This window comes from Chenopodium album, chromosome 5 (genome assembly GCF_948465745.1).
Source record: "Chenopodium album chromosome 5, dcCheAlbu1.1, whole genome shotgun sequence".
Lineage (NCBI taxonomy): Eukaryota > Viridiplantae > Streptophyta > Magnoliopsida > Caryophyllales > Amaranthaceae > Chenopodium > Chenopodium album.
Genome location: NC_137838.1, coordinates 7,234,107 through 7,256,695, shown reverse-complemented (window position 1 = coordinate 7,256,695; position 22,589 = coordinate 7,234,107). Strand labels below are relative to the sequence as shown.

The 22,589-nt window shown below is 35.0% G+C and overlaps 4 protein-coding genes across 6 annotated transcripts; 1 reads left to right on the top strand and 3 right to left on the bottom strand.

Moving 5' to 3' along the window:
- Positions 1–3,202: 3,202 nt before the first annotated feature.
- Positions 3,203–7,639, bottom strand: LOC145630257 (histone acetyltransferase MCC1-like). The gene is made up of 6 exons (XM_081682511.1): positions 7,401–7,639; positions 6,177–6,447; positions 5,902–6,046; positions 4,899–4,998; positions 4,587–4,815; positions 3,203–3,641 (listed from the first exon to the last, which is right to left on the bottom strand). Exons 2-6 carry the CDS (start codon positions 6,281–6,283, stop codon positions 3,452–3,454), a joined length of 771 nt encoding a protein of 256 aa, XP_081538637.1. The 5' UTR covers positions 6,284–6,447; positions 7,401–7,639; the 3' UTR covers positions 3,203–3,451.
- Positions 7,640–8,754: 1,115 nt separating this feature from the next.
- LOC145631732 (uncharacterized) lies at positions 8,755–14,870 on the bottom strand. Of its 3 annotated transcripts, none has more exons than XM_081683892.1 (13): positions 14,744–14,870; positions 14,353–14,578; positions 13,659–13,757; positions 13,461–13,518; positions 12,761–12,841; positions 12,589–12,660; positions 12,264–12,511; positions 12,077–12,148; positions 10,780–10,896; positions 10,575–10,656; positions 10,420–10,466; positions 9,720–9,801; positions 8,755–9,119 (listed from the first exon to the last, which is right to left on the bottom strand). In XM_081683892.1, the coding sequence occupies exons 2-13, from the start codon at positions 14,565–14,567 to the stop codon at positions 9,036–9,038; spliced, it is 1,257 nt and encodes a 418-aa protein (XP_081540018.1). In that variant the 5' UTR covers positions 14,568–14,578; positions 14,744–14,870; the 3' UTR covers positions 8,755–9,035. The 3 variants fall into 3 exon arrangements, with proteins under 3 accessions (XP_081540018.1, XP_081540019.1, XP_081540020.1); XM_081683893.1 differs by lacking the exon at positions 14,744–14,870 and having other exon boundaries at positions 8,755–8,879; positions 9,023–9,119; positions 14,353–14,648; XM_081683894.1 differs by lacking the exon at positions 14,744–14,870 and having other exon boundaries at positions 13,461–13,528; positions 14,353–14,648.
- On the top strand, positions 14,722–17,160 carry LOC145631733 (DAR GTPase 2, mitochondrial-like). Its single transcript, XM_081683895.1, has 8 exons — positions 14,722–14,892; positions 15,325–15,435; positions 15,526–15,603; positions 15,740–15,890; positions 15,983–16,053; positions 16,135–16,231; positions 16,447–16,619; positions 16,734–17,160. Exons 1-8 carry the CDS (start codon positions 14,722–14,724, stop codon positions 16,986–16,988), a joined length of 1,107 nt encoding a protein of 368 aa, XP_081540021.1. The 3' UTR covers positions 16,989–17,160.
- Positions 17,161–17,912: 752 nt separating this feature from the next.
- Positions 17,913–21,978, bottom strand: LOC145631730 (heat stress transcription factor A-1-like). Its single transcript, XM_081683890.1, has 3 exons — positions 21,452–21,978; positions 18,424–19,713; positions 17,913–18,162 (listed from the first exon to the last, which is right to left on the bottom strand). The coding sequence occupies exons 1-2, from the start codon at positions 21,701–21,703 to the stop codon at positions 18,463–18,465; spliced, it is 1,503 nt and encodes a 500-aa protein (XP_081540016.1). The 5' UTR covers positions 21,704–21,978; the 3' UTR covers positions 17,913–18,162; positions 18,424–18,462.
- Between the last annotated feature and the right edge of the window lie 611 nt (positions 21,979–22,589).

The following is a 22,589-nucleotide window of genomic DNA, read 5'->3' as shown; positions in this document are numbered from 1 at the left end:
TTATAACATAAACATCCGTTTACATTTATAACTAGTACAGTCCATCTATATTGCCATAAGGTATTTCTTTTTCTGCTTTATATAGGATGTCATCTAGCTAAGATTGGTTATATATATATATATATATATATATATATATATATATATGTGGTACATATACATGGTCTAAGATCATATCTCGTCTAACAGTATTGTTATTAATTAGAACACGGGGTGTTATTATACATAAACGATTGTATGACATGATTAACATCATTGATCTTTGATAATTAAGTCAATATAGGAGTTGAAAAGAACGGAGAGTTTGCCTAAGAAGGTGGTAATGTGTCTCAAATCTTCCCATTTTACCTAGCCTCATTCATAAACTTCATCCTCAAGTTTTTTCTATATATTACAAACCATCCTTAACTTAATTTCTATGTTTAGCATATAATTACATGCTAATAATATGAGAGTGTCAAAGAAGAAGAATTTTACTAGTAATAGATTTCTTGCTCAACTAGATTTCCTTGTTTGGAATTTTGAGGACTAATCGAATTCAAAACAATGACGTAAATTACAATTTTTTTAGTTAATAACTTGAACATTTAAATAAACCAAGGACAGCAAACACGCGGATACTTAGCTTGGCACTTCTTTGATACTTTTGCTTATTTTAATTTTGGAATATAGTTAACAATATTAACAATTTTTGGTAGAATTAGTTTGGAATTCTTGCTTCCTAGCTACTATTTTTTTCAACGAGAGATTAAATTATGTTTCATTTGATTTATCCCTGTTCTTACAAAAGTTTCCAACATTATGTACAAATGTATTATTGGTGTGTATCGGTTATTTAACATGTACGGTTTATAAAACCTTTAATTACTGATATTAATGCGTTTTAGAGTAGAGTAATAAAAATCTATGACTTAAATAAAAATATTGATTACGAAACAAGAAAGAAATGAGTTTTAACACTCCATCTGTCCAAAAATATAGTCACATGCATGCGTATTCTCAAACATCATAATTAAGTATATGACCCGTTTTTACTAAAGAAAAATACTTAGTAAATTAAAATAATAGTCGGACACCATGTATACAATCATGTATAGTTGTATACTCTCTCCATCACTCGATCTTAAGTATGAAGGACTATCTTATGAAATATTATACCTTTTTCGATTTGAATAATATTTTTGGACAAGAGAAGTATAACGACATAAATTAAAATACAGGAGACCTGATTAATATGATTAATTTATAATTGATTAATACAATGTAGTGTTTTCTTTTAACTAGGATAAGAAATATGAAACTTTCCCAAGAATTACACCACAAGGTAACCGTACCAAGCTAGTATCTTGACTTTGATTTCAATTTTTTTTTCTCATGCCTAAAGAACAGATTTATAGCTACCTACCTTATGAACTTACTCTTCCATATATAATTTATATGATTATATCCCTTATAATGATGTAAGCTTGTTTTGTTGTACTCTTTTAATTAGTAATTTACTTCTAATATGGGGAAAATTGTAATATGTAAAGTAGTTTCTAATTAGATGTTTATGGTTAAATATAAAGTTTTAACTCTGAAATTCCAAAGTGACCACCATTTAAAAAAATTTCCATACAATAAGCTTATAATTATAATTTATAATTAAACATTGCTAATCATGTTATTGTACGTAACCGATATGTAAAGTAGCTTATAATTATAATTTAACTTAAATTTTTGGTTGAGTTGGTTCTCTAACATGGTATCAGATTCAGCGTGACATAAAGGTCATGGGTTCGAATCTCATTCACCCCCTACTTTCAAGTGGAATATTAAGCGCTGGGTATGAGGAGGGCCCATGTTGCATCCACACTTCTAGCCCAAACGGGCTCTCGTGTGAGGGGGAGTAATAGAATATAAAAACATATTCTTGGGTCTCAACCATCAACTTAAGTTTTTGGTTTAGTTGGTCCTCTAACATACTGAGAGAGAACTCATTTTTTTCAACTTTCAAGTAATATTTAGTACTAGGTACTATTAGTTACACTAAAAACACAATAAAAAAAAAAAAATTTACCAATGCGTGTAATAATTAAGCATAACCATTTATAAATCCCGTCTTAAGTATGGTTGTTATTCGATAAGCATGATGATGTAGCAAGATTATACTAAATATAGAGACAAAAGAAGATGCTATTGCCAATTGCCATATTGATCACCCTTGTAAATTTGTTCATCATCTGTAAAATGCTGAAAAATGTGTAGGACATTTTTATTACCTTTCAACCAAAAAGGGAAATAGTCAATAAAGTTATATTTCAATTACTAGAAATAATGAGGCAAATCTTGTAAGAAATGAAATTACGTTTCATAACAAAAATTGATGAAGAAAAGAAAGCTATAAAATGGGCAAATGAACCACTTTTAGGATGGTCAAATTCAATCTTTTTCAAAAATTTTATTATTGGTCTAGGTCTCAATTTTGTCCTTGAAATTTTAAAAAAGTCGGTTGAAAAAAAAGTGAATTTTAACAGAATATGCTTAGAATAATATAAATATGGGTGTTAATCTTATCCTTACATCTCATCTCTTCCTCCCTTTTCATTTAGTCATAATAACATTTGCTTAATTTGTAAAGCTATGGTTAATTTTGGATATTTGCTGATGATTATGGCTAAGTATAGGGTGTTAGACTTGGATGTGCACCGAGGTGACACTTGTAATGCATGCACCGCCCAAAAGTCGTGTGTATTCGTCTTAGCTACATCATATATACTCGTATTATGTGAACATATGTACTTCGTATTATTTTATGATGAAGATCCGTCTTGTAATCTATTACTTGTCAACTAGTAACAAGATAACTAAGGGACATTTGCATACGATTGTTTTTAGTTCAGTTTAGTTCAGCTCAGCTCTAATAAGTTCAGTTCAGTTTCTAATTTCCTTATCTTATAAAATATTCATTTCAATTCAGTTTAGTTTAGTTGAAATTTGTCAATGAGAACAGACCCTAAATCCAAGCATGGTTGTGGACTAATAAGAGTACAGTCAATAGTTCAATACTCTATAAACCTGATTTTGTAGCCTATCAAAGTATCAAACATACAAGCCCTATTTTTTTTTTTTTTTTGGTTTGGTGTCAACTGAAAATCTATTATGATGAAAAAAGGAAGAAAGCTTCAGTGCTTTACATTCAACAAGATGCACCAGATGAACATAGCTACACAATAACCTCCTGTTTGTATGTCGAAACAGAAAATTTCAATAAGATTTACATAAATATTGAGCACCTGCCTGCAATGAAAAGGCGGTAAGCTCTTTGGCACGTTGAAATGTACAGCAAACAAGAGATTATTTGACTGCTCATATATGAAACAGATGATCTGCGATGATTACAAATTGGCAGATCCACACCACTCTATCGAACTTGAGTTGTATGGTGATACATAACGTCTATAATTACAACTCACACACATTGAAACTCGCTTGAGCCTTCATTAACGAGATTCCTCTTGCTCTGAGAAGGTGTCATAAAACCACAGCTTTCTCTATACTTTGTCCATCTCCAAGGCTTTTTTTCATCATATCTCCAAAGCCTGCTTGCGACTGAATTCAAGCTAGTCCTTACATATTTGACTGCCCCGACGACAAGCTCCCTGCACAATTAGGTAACAAGATTCGACCTCAAAATCTAAACAACAAAAAAAGCCTTGTTTCCAATTATGACTACAAAGTACATGGTATCCTTGATCTCTCAAATTAAAAAGAGGAGTCTTTTTCAAACAGTCTCATTATTAGGAAGATTTTAAAACAAAAATAACATAATTAGGCTAGATCACCTAAGCCATCCAAGTAAAGGGGTGGAAGAAGGTAACCCCATATGTGCAACATCAAAAGTATCCACGGACGCCAATTAGCTTAGTTGGTAAGGTATTGGGGTTGGGAAGTGGTAACCAAGACCTGGGATTGAACCATCTTCGTATCACTGCCTTTTGTGGGTCCCTATAGACCAAAATAAAAAATGATATGGAGAAGTCCCAGAATGTCTGATGAGCTTCAAAAGTAAATTTTTATCATGCATGCCAACATACAAAGGTCAACATGATAAGGTTTTGTTGCGGTTCTGAATCCTCAATAGAAACGCCTTCAGGAGCTGGCTATGACTATATAACACCTTTTTCCCTTCAAACATACAGTAGACCTCAAAATGTCATCCTAGCATACGAGCCAAAGGGAATGAATGCTATAGAAAATAAAGACCTCAAGTTGTCATCTTCACGTTTTTTTCATCTTTAGTAAAACATTGAACCAACAAAGACATGTCAACCTAGACACACACACAAAAAAAGAGGCAAATCTCTCAGAATCCAGACAGAAAGCACCGCCTCTCCCTCCTCCATAGCCAAAGCCCTAGGTTCAATTATCACTTTAGGAGGGGAGACTGAATTAGTCCCCACTCCCCAGCAAAGGTGCTCAAAATTTGGAGGTTTATTTTTGGGAGTCGGGGGGGGGGGGGGGGGGGGGTGGTTCTCAAATCTACAAGTCAAAGGAAAAAAGTTGTCAACTAACAGGGAAGATATACTTGGTAGATTTTTACTTACAGCGGTGAGCAAGGAGATCGACCACCATTTACATAGTACACAAACAAATAAGCATCGTAGTGCTGACCCTCAATGAGGTAGAACCCATAAAGCCTTCTTACACATGTGAATGACATTTTCTTGTACAGATAGATGGCTGGAGTATTGTAAGATATAACATGCAAATATGCAGCTCGACATGTTGGGATAGTTTTGGCATATCTTGTGACCTCTCTGATCAGTGCCGAAGCTGAAGAAAAAGGCAAAATGTGGTTACATCTGCCAATAAATCAGTAAGCAAATGCAGCGAGGACTTGAGGAGTTGGCACATACCAATGCCAAATTTCCTGTATGATTCAACGACTCCCAGGGTGAGAATATACACTAGAGTTTGATCAGGTTGGGTGGAGTCACATTTAACCAAATCAGTGATCTGCAAATCATAGGAGCACAATTTAAGAATACTACATGAATATACCACTGCACGACATGTATATCACGGCTCATGAAATTTTGGGAACCAAAATTTGCAACAAACTCGTATAAAGCCCCTATTCTCACAAAACTCATGAAAGAGAGCTACACTATCAGCCCGTAAGGATCCTTAATCGGGGGTGTGGGTGGGGGTGCCCCTTTTTATCGATGAATTACACATAAGCCTAGAATCATGTCCAAATTTGACTAAGGCATAGCAGTCAAGGTTCAGGCCATGGCTACCAAATATCCCTTTTTCTCTTCAATTTACCAACCTGATAAAACAGGCCGGAATGCCGGATTGGCATATACCCTATATAATTACAAACAGGAGGTGAGCAAATATGTTTTGATTTTATGTTACTTTTTCAAAGTTGTATCTTAATGTGAATTGTGAAATATCATTCAACAGTTAAAATTTAAAAAAGGGTGATACAATCATATATTCATATTGCATTAGATATCAATTGATTACATCACAAACTATAAATGAATAGCTAGTGTAGCTCCAATGTCAAAACATAACATAAGGTCTCCCCAAATCCATACAGCTAATTACTGATCTTGCCCATCACTGTTGATAAAACTATCAGAAACGAAATCTCATCCAATATTCCCTGCGGACTACACTCCTATAGGTTAGCCTGATCACCCAATCAGCCATACATCATCTACTTATCACGCTATCAGTAGGAATTAACAAATCAAAATGAAATAAAAATAATTGCCCACACAAACTCATCAACTATATGATTTCAATTTCCAACAATATCAAGCAATCCACAACCTTGAGCCAAGCTTATTAAATCAAATAGAAAGTTCCAAAATAGAGAGCAGTAGCAACACAAACCAAGAGGCATACCTCACTTTCTCTTGCTAGAACGATCTTTATGGTGACAAATCCAATAAGATCATCACTTTGAGCACCGGGTCTACTACGATCAACAGCTCCCCATGAAATTATTTCACGGCGATTTACAACATTGTGGAAGAACTCAGGCTCATACCTTAAAGAATCAAAAACAGGTGATATATTGCAGAAAGCATACTTAAGTTAGAGATCTGCGTAAAAAAAAATATAAAAAAAAAAAAGATAATTGCATAAAAAGAAAACTAAGTAAAGAGAGGATAATCCACCTGATGGGAAAGAGATCTGCATGAAGTTGTTGGAGAATACCTAAATCAGAGGGTCCAATTGGTCGGTATGCTATAAATGGACGGTGGGATATCTTTCGGCCTATCATGGAACTCTAAAACATTAATCTCCTGTAATATATTGATATATGTTGAGACAACGGATAACAGTTTCTTCTTCCATCTAAGAGCCTTCAGCTGAAAATTCTGATACAATAAATTCCACAACTTGACAATTTCACTCGGCTTTCAAATATCTCCATAGTTAAAATATCTGGATTTGGCAAGAAGAAGAAATACGAAAGCTAATTTAGTTCAAATCCATGGAAATTACTTTAAATAACCAAATACTATTGCACATTTGCACATCAAACAAAGACAATTCTCAAAAATTCATAAAATTACAAATTATAGACACAATCCATCTGTCAAAATGGAAACAACACATAAATGATGTTATCTATGAATTCCCCTATGTTCATACAATCCACAAACTTCGACGGTACCATAGATGGTATCTTGCCAATGCGGATTATTTAACTACATCGATTTACCTATCAATGAATTTTCCTACTTCGCATTAATGCTACCTTTTAAAACCCTAGTAAGGGAAGGTTTTAATAACCAAACTCAAGCCAACAACCGCATCAAGTCTTAGTTTTGCAATCTTTATACATCAAATCTCTTCAAATCAACAGAAGTGATAAATAAAGTTAATCTAGTCTAGAAATAAAAGTTTTCAGCTTCAACCCCCCAAATCGATACTCGAAAATCTAGCAATTTGGGTATTTGGCATTTCAAATTACAGCCATTTTTCACATTTTGAAACCTAATAAAGAGCAGACAATCAAATAAACGAGTACAAATGTCTAAGGGGCGGCCGTGATGGCCTAGGATCAAATCCCGTCTACATCATTATCCTCGCACTATCTCCCCACCAATAACTAATAGATTTATAAAAAAAAAATATTATTAATTCAGCAGCCCTTTTCTTATACAAAGTTAATCGTTTTGATTATAATTACGAATCCAATCACAAGGCAGCAACATCAATTTTATCCCAAATTAAATAAAAAAAAAGAACATTTTTAAGCAAAAAATTCACAAAAAACGAGCAATTGAAAATATTAATAAGTACCGAACACTTTAAAAACAATGGAAAAAAAAATAATCTAATAACAAACAGTAAAGTCTTCTTAGAGAATCGAAAATTCGACAGAAAAATACCTGCGACAGGAAGTGGGATTGAGTGGGACAGGAATTTAAGGTTATTAGATTAGTTTAACTGTAGAAGAAGTATTTGAGATTGCTGAAATTTTTTGATTTTTAAAGAGAGAATTTTTCAGAAGATATAGAGAAATGATGAAGATTGAGGAGGGTTTAAACTTTGAGAATTCCCAGATTTGTGTTTTGAGTTTGATACTTTTCTTTTGATCTTGAGTAGTTTGTCTCCTGTGTTTTGCTTTGTTTTGTTGACTTTTCAAATTTAGTACGTCTATACCCCTTGTAATTAACGTGTTTAAGTTTGGCTCATTTATGGTTTATCTTTTAACTCAAGTTTAAGTAACTTAAGTTGCTTGAAAAGAATATTTTTAAATTTAAGAAATAGTGAGTTCGAGAATTAGTGACTTCTTGATTATGTAATTTGTATGTGGTATTATTATGATAGATTTTTGATGTTTTAATAGGACTTCGAAATGACAAGTTAATTAATTACATTCATCTTTTGCAACTCTTGAATACTAATGCAACAAAATTTTGAAATAACCACAAACCCGACTTGAACCAAACTCACTCCCAAGGCTTTATAGACTTATTGATAGGCACTTGATAATTGCAAACCTACTTGTATGATCTCATGAAACATTCTCAATATTCAGTTCACTTATAGAAAAAAATTTCAAAATTGGTTCAAGACTGTCGATTACAGCCTTTACTTTTTGACAATTTTCAACAGGTCTAGAAAGGAAAAAATCAAAACACTTTCTATAGATCCCACAAAACCCAAGAGACCATTTGGGTGGTTAAAATTATCCACCGTGCTTTTAAAGTGTCAATTTTACTAGTTACGATCCCTTTATTAACTCAAAGTCACCATAGGCCTTTATATGACCGACTACTAGTCTTATGTGGTTCCAAACAATATTACATGACCCCATGATCCATCTCCCTAGCATCAACTCAGTTCCCGACACCGGATCCCGAAATATCCAAAAAGCCAAAACTGGTCTAATATAATGTACTATTAGTCTTCAAAATTGGCTACCAGTAGACCGTTTTTGGACCGGTTGTGAAGCACGGTTTATTAGGGTTTGTGAGTTGTGACTTGTGAGGCGTTAGGTCTAAAATTCCCTTTCGCCCTTCCACTGTGGTATTGTTTTATCCTTTTATGTGCTAAGACTGCTTACAATCTTACTTATGCAGCTCCTAATCCTTATGAATCAAGAAAAAGTACTGAAGACACAAAAGTTGTATCATGAAGATGTCAGATTGGGGTCTTGTTAAAATTGGAAATCCAACCACATGTTCCACCCTAAAATTTTCCAACACAGACACAATATAGTATTCAAAGTAAAGGAAATGCAAAGTCTAAATCTACACATTTCTTCGCGATGTAAGACACCTGTTAGGTAAATGATTACAAACTTGTATAAGAGATTAAAAGCATAGCCGGTGAGGCAGAGTCGAAGTTCAATTTGTCTGTCTCTGTTTCAAAACAGTTACAGAAGTCTCAGTTTCATTATGAGGAAGGTGCATGGAAGAAGAGGAAGCACTTGCAAAGTACTGTAACAGGGTTGTATCTAGTAGTTCACAAGGCCTTTTAGCTTGATCACAGATCAATAACGTACCAAACTCCATCTGCTACAAAAGAGCTCCAGTGACAAAACGATGGTTCTGCACAGCTGCAGCAACTGGGCGCTTCCTGTAATCAGGATTTAACATCGCCTGTAATTTGGAAGATAAAAATTAAATTCTTGACACATCTCTTGTAGCAAAAACATAAAAGTACTGCTCCAAATTTGTGGCAATCAAGTGTTATTCTCTCAACTACATGGTATGGAGGTGAGCATTACAAAAGTTGATCAACTCAACAGCACATCACCTTCATTTAAACAATGATATGAACATAAAATAACACTATAACAGCATGACCATGATGAATTAAGACATCAAACCTAGCATGCATTCAGAAGATAACAAATCAAAAATAAGTGATGCATAAATCACCTTCTTAAACACTGATAGCAATGCAAATATACAGATTAGATAGATTAATACTTGGAAATGGATAGTTGTCATTAGTCAACTATAAGTTGGCACAATAGAAAATTGAAGTTATTTCGTCTAGCATGATCATATTAACTGTCAGAGATTCTATAACACATAACAGTATAGATGAAAGTTTAATCCATATAAAAATAGACCGAGTTTAGAGCAGATAATTTGTAAGTTGAGTGATTAGCAATTAGACCAGCACCAGACAGGCTTTTAACAGAACAGTGTATGACAGTTACAATTACAGGTAAAAGAAAGTAATCCACTTACCTGAAGTAGCTCCCAGCCAGCACCATCACCAAGATCTAGGAATTTGACAGCTTGTAGCAAGCGATCATCAGCTGAACAGTATCTGAAAGCATGTTAAATGCATAGAAATTAATACAGAACATTGAAAAAGGGTCCTTACTATTGGTTGCACTACTAATTAGATGCCTAAGTAAGATTTTATATCCCCGCATATAATTTCGTAAAACAAAAAAATGTAGTGCAGTCAATTAATCGCACAGGAGCTCAGTATCTGCATAATAGGAGATTACAGACAACCCCACCCTACCATGAACTCACCCAAAGCCACATTTGGATCAGTACCAAACTGCAATGCTAGTATGTTACAGCATATAAGTTGACAAAAACCCATGGAAATTCAAGCGACAAACAAAACGTTAACCAATCACATACAGTCGGTTCTAGAATGTGAAATCTTTATGTCCTTTTCAAGAATCAAAATGTGACTAGGCTACATGTGCTCAATAAGTTAATATAGGAGTGCCCTAAAACTTATATTGTCTACTTCCTCAAAGGATACCAGTTGGTTATCAGACAGTTACAGATTATCTCTAATCATGATTTGTGCTAGAACAACCATAATATATACAGAATATTATGCAAATAATAATTACAAATAAAAACCTAATTATGTTCAGTGTGCTTATGAAATTAAGCTTAGATAGTAAGTTTAAAGACATACTCTCTGAATGCTTGGAGATCAAGCTGAAAAGTGTTCTCCACTAGTCTCTGCAATTCGATGTAATTCACTTTATTCAGTACTCATTCAATTTAAAAAGGTGGATACCACAGGCTAGCAGCTTATGTAAATGCTACAATTAAAGTAGCACGACTCACTTGTAAAGAAAGACTATCCATGATGCCAGTTTCACAAAATGGAGCGAAAGCCAAGTATGCAAAAAGAAGACCTGCTTCATATCTGCATATAGAATTTCAGACAAAATCCAAGTAATTATGCAGGCAATTATTCATAATGCCAGTCAGAAAATCATTTTTTAGCTACATTCAAACAAATCATGCATGACTCTCCTCACATACTTACATGTCATCTGCAATCCCAAAGTTTCTTTTCTCCATAGGATTATATGCACCAGCTGCAATAGCTCTCCTCCAAAGTCCTTCTGACAAAGATCCAGGACCTTTCTCTAATGACGAATAACTGGAAAGAGGCATTAAGCTTGTACCCATTACAATCATTATCTATATCTATACTAATGATTCAAAACATACTTTTTATGCCATGTGTCAAACCCTTGATCCCATCCGTTATATCCATTTAAATAAGGAATATTCCATTCCTCTTCCCCATTATTATTCGATTAACATCTGTTTATAATTCAATCAGATTTCATAGCATAGATTTTAAAATGGTTACATTTAAATACAAAACTAAAGATGTAACCTTATCATGGGTTTACATTAGAGCTGTTCATGGAGTTTCACACTCAACCTATGTGATGCATACCCCTCCACTAACTCTATTTTTCACTCTCTTTTCAAATTCCATGCCATGCAGGTGCAGGCCCTCTTCCCCCACAAAATATCTTTAAATTATTATTTATTTCTTATTTCCATACTATCTACCTCAACATCTACTAGCCCTACTAATTTCCTAACATGCATGTCTAAACTCTAAACCATATAGGAAATCTATTTGAGAATGAAAGGAGTATATTCTTACATTAAGCATAAAAGAATCTCTTTACTTTTCTTTTTTCACTCTCCTGGACGGTTCCTTATGACGGTTTAAGTTGGCCATCCCCAAACCATTTTGAGACTAAGGATTTGTTTGTTTGTTTGTCAGTTGTTGTTAAGAGTGGAAGAATACAAACTTAAATCTTGAGAAAAAGAAACCATTAGTTACTTCAAAAGGAGCAACTTACGCATTACACATATATTTTTAAAAAAATGCATTAAAAAAGAAAACAATGGATCTAACTAAATCATGGATTTACATAACACATTTGAACAAAATAATTAGCCTTTTAACACTCTTTTCATCTTGTTCTCTAATTAATAAATCAAAGGGTTCTATGTGGTCAAGTTTATGATTATAAAATTGAAGTACTATGTACTCAAAATTATAATGATAAAGTTGAAGGTTCTATGTGCTCAAGTTTATGATAATAAAGAATGTTCAACCTAGATTTAGCTCCTTCTGAATTCCTATCAGGCAAATATCAGATAAACAGATTCCAAGCTCTAAGTATACAGACAAACAAGAATGGATGCTGTAAATCTGTAATGTTATTGACAAACATGCTATAACTTTCTCTATCTAGAGAATGAGTAGGGTTTAATTGAAACTGATTTAAGTAAAGAAGAAACAGGTAGCAAACCTTATATCAACTGAAAACGCAAAATCTCGGAGTGTCGCAACCAGGTAAGGTGCTTCCCTCTCAGATATTGTACTGCCATTACAGGACAAGTTTCATAGCAATTATGCACAGGAAAAATTACCAAAGTGGCATAATCACATAATATGTGCTAGCACTCGTCATACTTAAATAATGTCAGATAGCATACTTGAGAACAACAGAAGCTGGTCCAAGACTCTGGTGTAATCTATCATGGGCATGCATATAGACCAGGCCATTGAATATTCCCTGGAGCATCTTAATGACAAAATATCTTCTGCGTTTAAATGTTTGCCCTTGTTCAAAAGGATTCCAAAATGATTGTGGATCAAGAGACTTATTCTTTGTCAATTTTTCACTGGAAATCTTTGCATAGTCTGCTGCAGTGTATTTTCCATTATAGCGGAAAGCAAGCCACTACAAAGGCCAGACAACTTATTTAGTTTATGGCAAACTAAATTAAAGTAGAAACAGGGAAGCTCAACACAACATACCTGCTCACCAGTATTTGTCTCGAATCCACCTAATAACATCAAGATATTCTGGCATATTTCATTTGAGCAGCTCTGAGAGAAATATAGATATCTCAATTCATAGAGTTTGAAAACAAAGTGCTCTGATGTGAACTCAAAAGATCTTCAAGTCCGTAAAACTACTTCATCTTACCTGAAGGAAAACATGAGTACTTAGCTCATTGGCAGCCATCATGTCGGCCTCAGCACCACCGGTCCTTTGTCCAGGATATACCTAAACCAATTTTCAAGCAGATAATCAATACTTGAGAACTTCACCTAGAACCAGGTCCAAGAATCAGTTACTCTAGTATGACAAGGTTTACTTTGAAGTAGATGGTCCTGTGATTTAAACCCAAAGTCTTTGACACAGATCAAAATCCTTGGTGAGTGTAAGCCATTTACTTGATTCCACAGTGATGAAAGAAAATAAATTGAAAGAAAAATTATTAATGGTGAACATATTTTACCTTTAACCTAACAATCAACAAATTGGACAAGAAAATCCTTGAAAACAAGGTGAGGTACTGAGGTCTGAGAAGAAGTTGAAGTATTTCTAAAGAGAAATATAAATGGCCCGCTTGTTTTTTTTTTTTTTTTTTTTAATGAAAGGAAATCCTCAAGCCAATTACCAACTGTCCATGGTAATACCGGGGAGTCGGGGACATTGACATGAGATGATTGTCTAAATTAGATCAAGCAATTTAAGTTTTATATTTCTATTTTTCAATACTCGCATTTAAAATAGTAATAAATGAGAAATGAGCTTCTAAAAGAGACCACAATAAAAATTTGGACACAAATGCACTATCATTAACGCAATTTACTAGCTCTCTTCCTTTTTGTCACAGTACCTTAAAAAGAACAGAAGTACCTCTCAAAGAACCTTGAGTAATTCTTCCTTCATATAGCCTGCAAAGAACTGCCAAGGATAACATCACTCCCCCAAACTTCAAAGTAATCAAGTAATAAGTAGCACAAAGGAAGCAGCATGTAATGCAGCGATTAATTAAAAACGATACCATATGAGTAATGATGATAACAGAACACACCTGATATTGATGCCACCTTCACCAACATCTTGAGTTCTCAATTTCCCCATATCCTCTGACAGATAGTCATAATCTACACCACTTTTAAACCCTGAATAGCTGAAATGCCACAAAGTTGATTTTTAATATTTTGGTGGTTTTTAAACTGAAAAAAAAAAATCGTCATCTAATGGATCTTGCTAACTCAAATTTATTGTATTAATCTCAGGCTTTGTTCAATCAACCAAGATCTTGCTCACTCAACCTTAAAAATCATTATACTCATTTCCAATACATATTACGGAGTAAATTTAATCAAAAGGCCTTGCTCACTTAGTGTTTAAAAAATATTACTCCGTATTAATTAATATGTAATCAGAGATATTAGTAAGGGTTATAACCAACCTCGTAAACCATGTAAAATCAAGTGTCCCTCTCAATTTGAGACGGAAGGAGTACTAGTAAAAACATACTCCGTAACAAAAACAATTAGAGTAACAATTTATCTCTCGGCCACGACTCGGCCAGCAACCATAGCACCACCACCATAACAGAATAGAAAAGGCAAAACAATTTCAACTACTACCCCCGTTTTATATTATTTATAATGATTAGACATTTTACGGAGTTATTAATATAAACTCGAAGCTTTCCTAAAAATCATACAGCATAAAAATGGCGGAAAATTAGAGGAGAGAGAAAAAGCTTAAAAAACCTGGTAACATTGAAGAAGCCATAGCTACCAAGAAAAGGACCAACTTGAAAAGCATCAGGATTTGTAATCAAATTCATACTCGCTTTCCATTTACATTCTCCTCTCCCCAATTTAATCGATACTCCATTTCTACCTCTCAAATTCAATTTCCCCAACCCTAACCCTAACCCTAATCCCTTTGAAATCGAATTCAGTGGTTCCGCCGCCATTAACATTCTTCTTCAACCTTAAAACAACAAATTATTAGCTTTTTTATTGAAAATTTTCCACCATTAATTCAATTTTCTCTCTCTAAAACTGGATAACGTTTGTTTGGACAGCTGTATTTATATTGCGAAAAAAAAGTTACGGAAAATAAAAAAGAAGAAAATGACAAAGAAGGAAAGCTTACTGTTGATGGCGAAACGAGTAGGTAATACAGTTGTAAAAATGGCGGGAGATGGGAAAAGCTTGTATACTCCTTTCATGGCGGCCGCTTCTACTGCTGTTTCTCAGCGTATTGCTAGTGTTGATTTTGTCCTTGATCTTCGAGATGCTCGGGTAATTCCATTACACTTTTGCTTCATTATTGTTTTCACTCTTTCTAGTTCTTCACGAGTATAACTTGTTTGATGAAATGCCAATTTGTTTTTCTCGTAATCTATGTTACTCGGACTCGGTTAATTCTTCAAATTTTTAATCTCTCCTAGGTTTATTATGAGTTATGAGTCATGACTATAACTTGTTTTGTGAAATGTTAACTAATAAAACACGTAGCTAATGTTACTTGGACTCAGGTACTTATATTACCCTCGAATATGTGTAAATAATATGATGTGAAAGTTACCAAATTTGATCCAAAATGAAGAGTTACGTGTCCATATTCTATATATAATGTGACATGCCCGGTTAAGGTGATATAGAGAGTCCAAGTAACGATTATAAGATTATTCTCCGTTTCTACCATTTATAATTAATATCACGTTCATGTAGATACCATTGTCATCAGAATGTGAGCTACTTAGGAGACTATCTACTTCTTCGTCGTCACGTCGCCTTGTAGTTTTAAACAAGGTGGATCTTGCCGGTCGTTCAAAAGTCAAGGTGATTTGATCTTCCTCGGACATTATTGTAGATTTGTAGTAAAATGTGATATGTGTTTGCTTATATACTCATATTGTTTTCCAACTTCAGGAATGGACAAGGTATTTCGAACGAGAAAGCTTTCCAACATTTGGTGTGAATGCACATAATAAAGACAACATTCAAGAGGTAAAATTAATCATACAAAGTGCAAAAATCATTGAATTAAAAGAAGCATGTTGCATGTACTCACAAAGGGAAGTTTTGCAAAGATGATGCAAGAAACTAGTGACTATCACTTTGTATATTGATTTGTGTTAATCAGTTCCTAGGCTTTTTGCAAAGCCAAGTGAGAGCTTTGAAGAAATCGGAGCCTGAAAGGCATACCATAACAATGATGTTGGTTGGAATCCCCAATGTTGGGAAGTCGGCTCTTGCAAATTCCTTGCATCACATCGGGCGGATTAGTGCTGCAGGTTTAAATCTATCTACTTCGGTTATGTGCAGCGTTGTCTTCTTGTCTACTTTGTCAATTGTTCTGATTATTGACATTTTTTCCTTGCAACAGAGAAAGGGAAGCTGAAGCATGCAGTTGTCAGCCCTATTCCCGGTGAGACGAAGAGTATATGCAGCTTGAAGGTTGTTGAACACTCATATGACCAACATTATAGTACTTCTGTAACCAGTTTGTGTCCTGATGAACTGATCTTGTGTTTCCAGGTTGCTAGCCATCCTAGCATTTATATCTTGGATACCCCCGGCATTCTACCACCACAGTTAAATGATGTGGAAGCCTGCGCCAAGTTAGCTTTAACAGGTAAGGTTGAAGGAATTTGATTACACGGTATGGTGTTGATTACACAGAATTTGATCTAACTACCCGAACAAAGAAAATGTGGAGGGAAAATTGTTTCACATTGGATGCATTAGACGCTTTCAGTTAATTAATGATGAACCAAACCTCTTAACTTGAGACTTATATTGTTGTTAGGAGGTAAATTTTGCATCCTTCTCTCCCTTGATGTGTTGCAGGAGCTCTCAGAGACAATTTAGCAGGCGAGAAAGCACTTGCACAATATTTTCTTTCTGTCCTAAACTTGAACCATGAGTACCAGAAATGGGAGAAGCTATGTATCCATGAGCTTCCCGTTTCAGGAAACAATGACAAAACCACAACACCAGAAGTCATCACGGACCATACTCAGGTAAATTCATCACTGACCAATAAAGTTGGGCATGTATTAGGTCTTTAGACTGGTAGCAAGATTTAGTTATTGTCTAAGCTATTATGGAGTATGTTACATGTTTATTGTGTACAGGATTCTGTAGTACTCTCTGTTCGTAGAAGCCTGTTTGAAGTCATTTCATCCTTCAGAGGTAATTTACAAGAAGAAGAGGAATTGTTAAGGCTAATAAAAGCAGAGTTTGACGTTTTGAAAAAGGCTTTAAAATTGCCAGCAGGGTCAGAGGACATTGAGCACAAAGTTGCAGTTAAATTACTGAATCTTTTTCGAACCGGGAGACTTGGTCATTATATATTAGACTCCATACCTGTAAATATCGAAGATGTCTAACCTTAAGTTTGGTAAACCATAGTTTTATGTTGAAGATCTACACATCTACTTAATCCAGTATGAGCAGTCATGGCAGGGGTTTGGTTTTCAGGTACCTTGACTGTTTGTAGACTTTGTGCGGAGTATATTGTATAGACATTGGGTAACTTGATAAAAGCCTAACAGGCAATCATATTTCATGTATCTCTCTTCTACTCAAACGAGCCTGAAAGCATTACCAATTACCTCCTGTCTGCACTTTTACAATGCATTCCTGTATAAACTGCTAAAGAAACCCAACCAAACTGAATCATTGTACAGATAGAACAAGCAGTAACAAAACTACTCCAATATCTTTTAGTAGTATATAACTCACAATAATAATCCATCCAACTCCGACTGGGTCACAATTTCAGAAATTCCCAGCAAGGCCTTAAAACTCACACCAAGGAGAGTACTTCATTATTTGAGTGAGTGCAGACTGCAGAACATGAATAAATCCATTCGCAGCATTATTTCTGCCATCTTATGAAATTGATCCAAGGTATCCCAACAAAGAACAACCATTTCTCAGAATATACTGAAAAAAGGCACTCATAAACCACATAACTTCCTACTATCATAACACCCGCTTCAAATTGGCACCAATTCCAAGTGCTTGACAGACCACCACAAACCCCACCCTGCTCTAACAACCTATGCTACCCATCCATCTTCAAACCTTTAGTGGGGTTAGGACAAAACCACAGCCTGAACTGCCAGGGTTAATTCAACAGGCTAGGCCAGTCTTCTATTTTTGGCAGACTACGAAAGCTGAGCCATACCTCAAAAATAGCATCAAATCAACAGCTCTTCTAAGGCGACCATAGAAGTATAGATCCTTTGCCAAATTTAGGAGGTGAAATGGATAGAACGCCTAATAATTTCAGAAAGCTATGAGAATGATTAATGGACAACCTTGCTGCATCATATTTTACAACCAAATATCCTCATTCAACATACATCAGGATATATTCATTGGATTATCTCATAAAAAGATGAAAGGATGCATGTGGATTTGAAAGGGTAATTTGACAACAAAAAAAATAAACTTATTAATACAACTTCAAAAATAACTAAAAACCCTTTCATGCTTCCCATCACCAGAGCTTTGGGTATATGATATCTTTCTCAGCCAACAGCATGAACCACAAACCTGAAAAGGACTTGTTGTAAGCAAATAGATTCTTTGATGTTCAGTAACAAAAACTTAGCCTAGCCTCCTATCAGGAAATAGACTACATACTGCAGAAGTCACATCATACAGCTAAGGTTTTACAAAGCTAAAATATGATTCACATCTTTGTAATACTCATACTATTGACACTGGGGCAGAAGCTTTAGAACATTGCCTGACTAAATCAACAAGTCTAGAAGAAACAAAATGACAAGCAAAATTTGTGAGCTGTACATTTACCTCAAAATGACTTGAGATATACAAAGTTGGTTGCTGAGGTCAAATCCTTCCCATCTCTGCTGTAAGAAGACCCATTTGATCAGTTAGATGATTCATATGGTGCAGTTTCTCCCATCCCTTATCTTCGCCTATTTCAAGCTCTCTAGTAATGCCGGTCTCTGGTGTACTAGAATCAACCTCTTCTGTATTTTCACCCAATGGGCTCATGGGGAAAAATTGCTCCCAGAATACATCATTACTTCCAGGAAGACAAACATCCAGATCAGGACTGGGAGAGTATTCCTCTGAACCTTTTGGTAATGTCCCATTTTGAACCGTTGACAATGAATCTGTAAAACCAACATCAGGATTCTGGGTCACAGAGAAAGTCATATCAGGAAGTTTAAGACTGCTCTCGGGATGAAGCACTTGGTTTAACTCTGACATCAATGCATCTTCTTGAGAACTTGACAAATCGATTTCTGGGATTCGAATTTCTTTAGCTGGGTCACTTCCCACAGGGCAAGAAGAATGAATTTCTGAATTTAAAGCATTATTGCTGGAAAACCCTGTTTCTTCAGGAATGAACGACTGCTTAGAACACTGTGCTACTTCAGAAAGAATCACTCCTGAAGTTCGAGTAGAGGAGCTGCCACAGTCTACTACACTGGATGCAGCAGGCACATGATCAAGCAAAAAATTATTAGGGTCCTTGGGCGACTGGTCAAGCAGGGGTCCATTTAATTTCAAGATCTCTCTAAGCATTGACTTAGCAGCTTCGTTTATCAAAGGCTGATATTTAACAACCTGACCATCAGAGTAGTCAGTATGCATACTTTCTGTTCCAGCACCTTCTTCATCATGATTAGGAAGTCTCCTCTTTTTATTGCCTCCTGTGACATGTCTGTTGCTTTCATTTTGCTGCTGCACTATTTGGGCCAAGAAGCCTGGCCTCTGCATAGCTTTGGCGAGAAATGACATCATCTGCTGCTGCCTCTCCTCCATGCCCTGAACGCGCTGCCCAACACTCTGTAACTGGTTATCTGTTGTTTGCTGTTGTTGCCTCAACCTAACAAGTTCTTGCATAAGAACATTCTTGTCCCTTTTAAGCCTTTCAACTTCTTCTTCAAGGCCAAACTTACCTACCTCAACACATGATTTAGCAGAAGTGTTTTGAATTGAAGACTGCTGTGGATGAGGATGAGCATTAACCGGTTTGCGCCTGGTGATACTCTTCAACAAGTGTTTCTGACCTCTTAAAAACCCCTCATTAGCAAATTCCCAGCGGTCTGGATCAACTTTCCGAAAACCCTGGTTAGAGCAGGAAAAAAAAATGAAAGGATGCATTCAATACGGAAAGATGATAATTTGACGCACTATGCATTCAATATTTAAGTAATATACAAGGTTAATGGCACATATGTTAGGAAAGAGATTGACTACGTCATTCAGTGCTTCAAAAAAGCATATACTCGTATAAGACCTTTGCAAATTCTTATGAATTGCAAACCAAAAAAGACACAAAAATACACAATGCACGCATACATACTCCATGTAGTTACAGCAGTTTCTCCATTTAATTGCTATATGGTCTGTAAGACTTCAGCAAAAATAGCCCTCTGACATAACAAGCAAAATAGAAGGGCTTGAAAGAAATTCTAAGCTCCTAATATCAAATGCAATAATAAGCTTTTCCTCCAGTAATTCAGTAACCTTTGTCTTATCCTGCCAGGAATACTGGAATTGACAAGTATGTACCCTGAGCACATACACAGTTCTGTATGCAAATAAACAACTCTATACTGTCTCAAGTCTAATGCATAATAGTCCCCTGTTCCAACTGCATTATTCTTTTTGAAAAAAAAAAGATGTCCCCATATTACTCATAGTTTTTTTTATACAGCTAAATTAACCCCAGACCAACTCACTTATCTTTTTCCACGAGAAAAGACCTAGAATTCATAAATTCTACTAGGTGTCTAGCTTCTACAAGGAGTTATCATAAATCACCCAGTATAGAATGTTTGAAAAGACGAGCACCAGTCCCTCATTAGCCATGGAAGCATGCAGCCACTATTACTTAAAACCGAAAAATATCCAAATTCTAACAACTGTTGCAACACTTAAAACACACAATATTGAGACATTAAGAAGCAGCGAATGAATGATCCAATACATCCACAAAGCAGCTCCCACTTTCCTCACTTAATTCTACACTAGTATGGCTGAATTATAGGTCATACCGTCGTATACACGTACGTAATGTTTAAAATGTTGAACTCGTGATAACAGTTAGAAGGTAGTGTTTATTACAGTAGACAATATAATCATACAAGAAACTTGTTTCACTAAATATTAATTAGGTAGATGCTTGTAAAACTATAGAGGACAATGGGTTCAAATTAAATTTAGACCCGATATAAAATGAACAAAAAAGTATGCAAACGAATCAAGACATTAACCACACAGTAAGTGTGCATCATCGGAGACACTCGATTAAGACTGGTAAGCAATGCCACAGACCCACAGTACCCATCCAAAAGCCACGGACGGTCCTCATCCCTACCTCGGGGGCTTATTACACACAATAAAGCCGGTAGTAACCCACCATTGAAGAGACAGTCCTTAACCCAGAAATCCCAAAATATCCTTGATCATAACTTTATTCCTTAACCCTAAACCCAGAAACCTCCCAATTCACATAAAGTTATTCCATGTATGTTCTTTTCACCTGTAATTCACTTACCTAAACTTATCCGAACTTACTAACTTATCCGAACTTACTAAATCGTATTTCACCCGGTAAATTTAACATCGGGTAACCCTTATCCGAACTTATTAAACCATATCCCAACTTATAAAAATCACTTCATAAACAGAACCAAACATGATCGAAGAACTCTACACAAATTCAAAAACCTAGTCACAGATTCAAAATTCAATCCCAAAAACATAATCAAATTCAAATTGAAATTGAGCAATTTCAATCATAATCAATACCAACAATAATGAAAAAGTAAGAATTAAACAAGAGAAAAAGAGAACTAACATAAGTATTAAGCTGACGAACGAAGCTGGAGAAATTGTTATGCTTGAAAAACTTAGGCAAAAGATCTTTAGCAAACTCAGGAACATTCCAAACAACAAAACTGTTACCATTACAACTCCATGAAACCACAGAATCAGTTGAAGGATCATCGACCATATCATACGTCTTGCTCAGAAACGGCGCCGGCGTACTACCGCCGTTACTATTGCCGTTACTCGCCGCCATAGCCACCGTCAACGACGATTCTCCCATTAGATGAACAATTCACTGATTTCTATACACAATTCCCCAAATTCTAAACAAATCAAAATGGATGAGATTTTTGTAGGGGATAATTAGGGTTTAAGGTTCGAAAAAAATACCTAGTAATTGAAATTGGGAAATTGAAGGGGGTTGGAGATTGAATTGAAATAGTTGTGATAAAGATGAGAGAGAAAATGGAGGAGAGAGAAAGTGAGTATTTGAAGAAAGAGTCACTAATGGGGGAATTGGAATGCAATTACACTGCTTTTTGGGTTTTCATTTTCCTGTTTTTTCTTCTTTTATTTCCCTTTTTTCTCTTTTATTTTTTTATTTTTTATTTTTTATTTTTTGGATATTTTTGTTTCTTTTTTACAATGCTTTTTTTAATTTCATAATCATTACCTCTCTAATGTAATGTCTATCCTTTACGACACTGTTTGCTTTTTAATTTTTTGTCCTTAATTAAGATTTATGTTAAGTACGTCTTGTATCTATAGTCTTATATGTGCCTGTCACATCATACGACTTTTTAAATTTAAGCACAATTTTTTATTTGAATTTTTTTTTTTTTTTTTTTTTGTGATTTAACGATTTAATATTATCTAGTTTTGATTGATCTTATGCACGGAGTAAATAAGAATGAGTTCGTGCGATGAGAGGTGTCCTAAACAAGTTCAAAGTGACTAACAAAGGACCATTGATGTTATGGATAATTGAGTAAATTAGACAAAAATCTGATTTAGAGGGCTAAAAAGATTTGATACGTAATATACCACATGTGTATTTTTAGCAAGAGTCCGACCAATATTCCTATTGGACAAGACTGATGTGGAACCATGATAGCCCCTCACAAAATCCAATTAACGAAAAACTATTTTTATGGAAATTGTAGAAT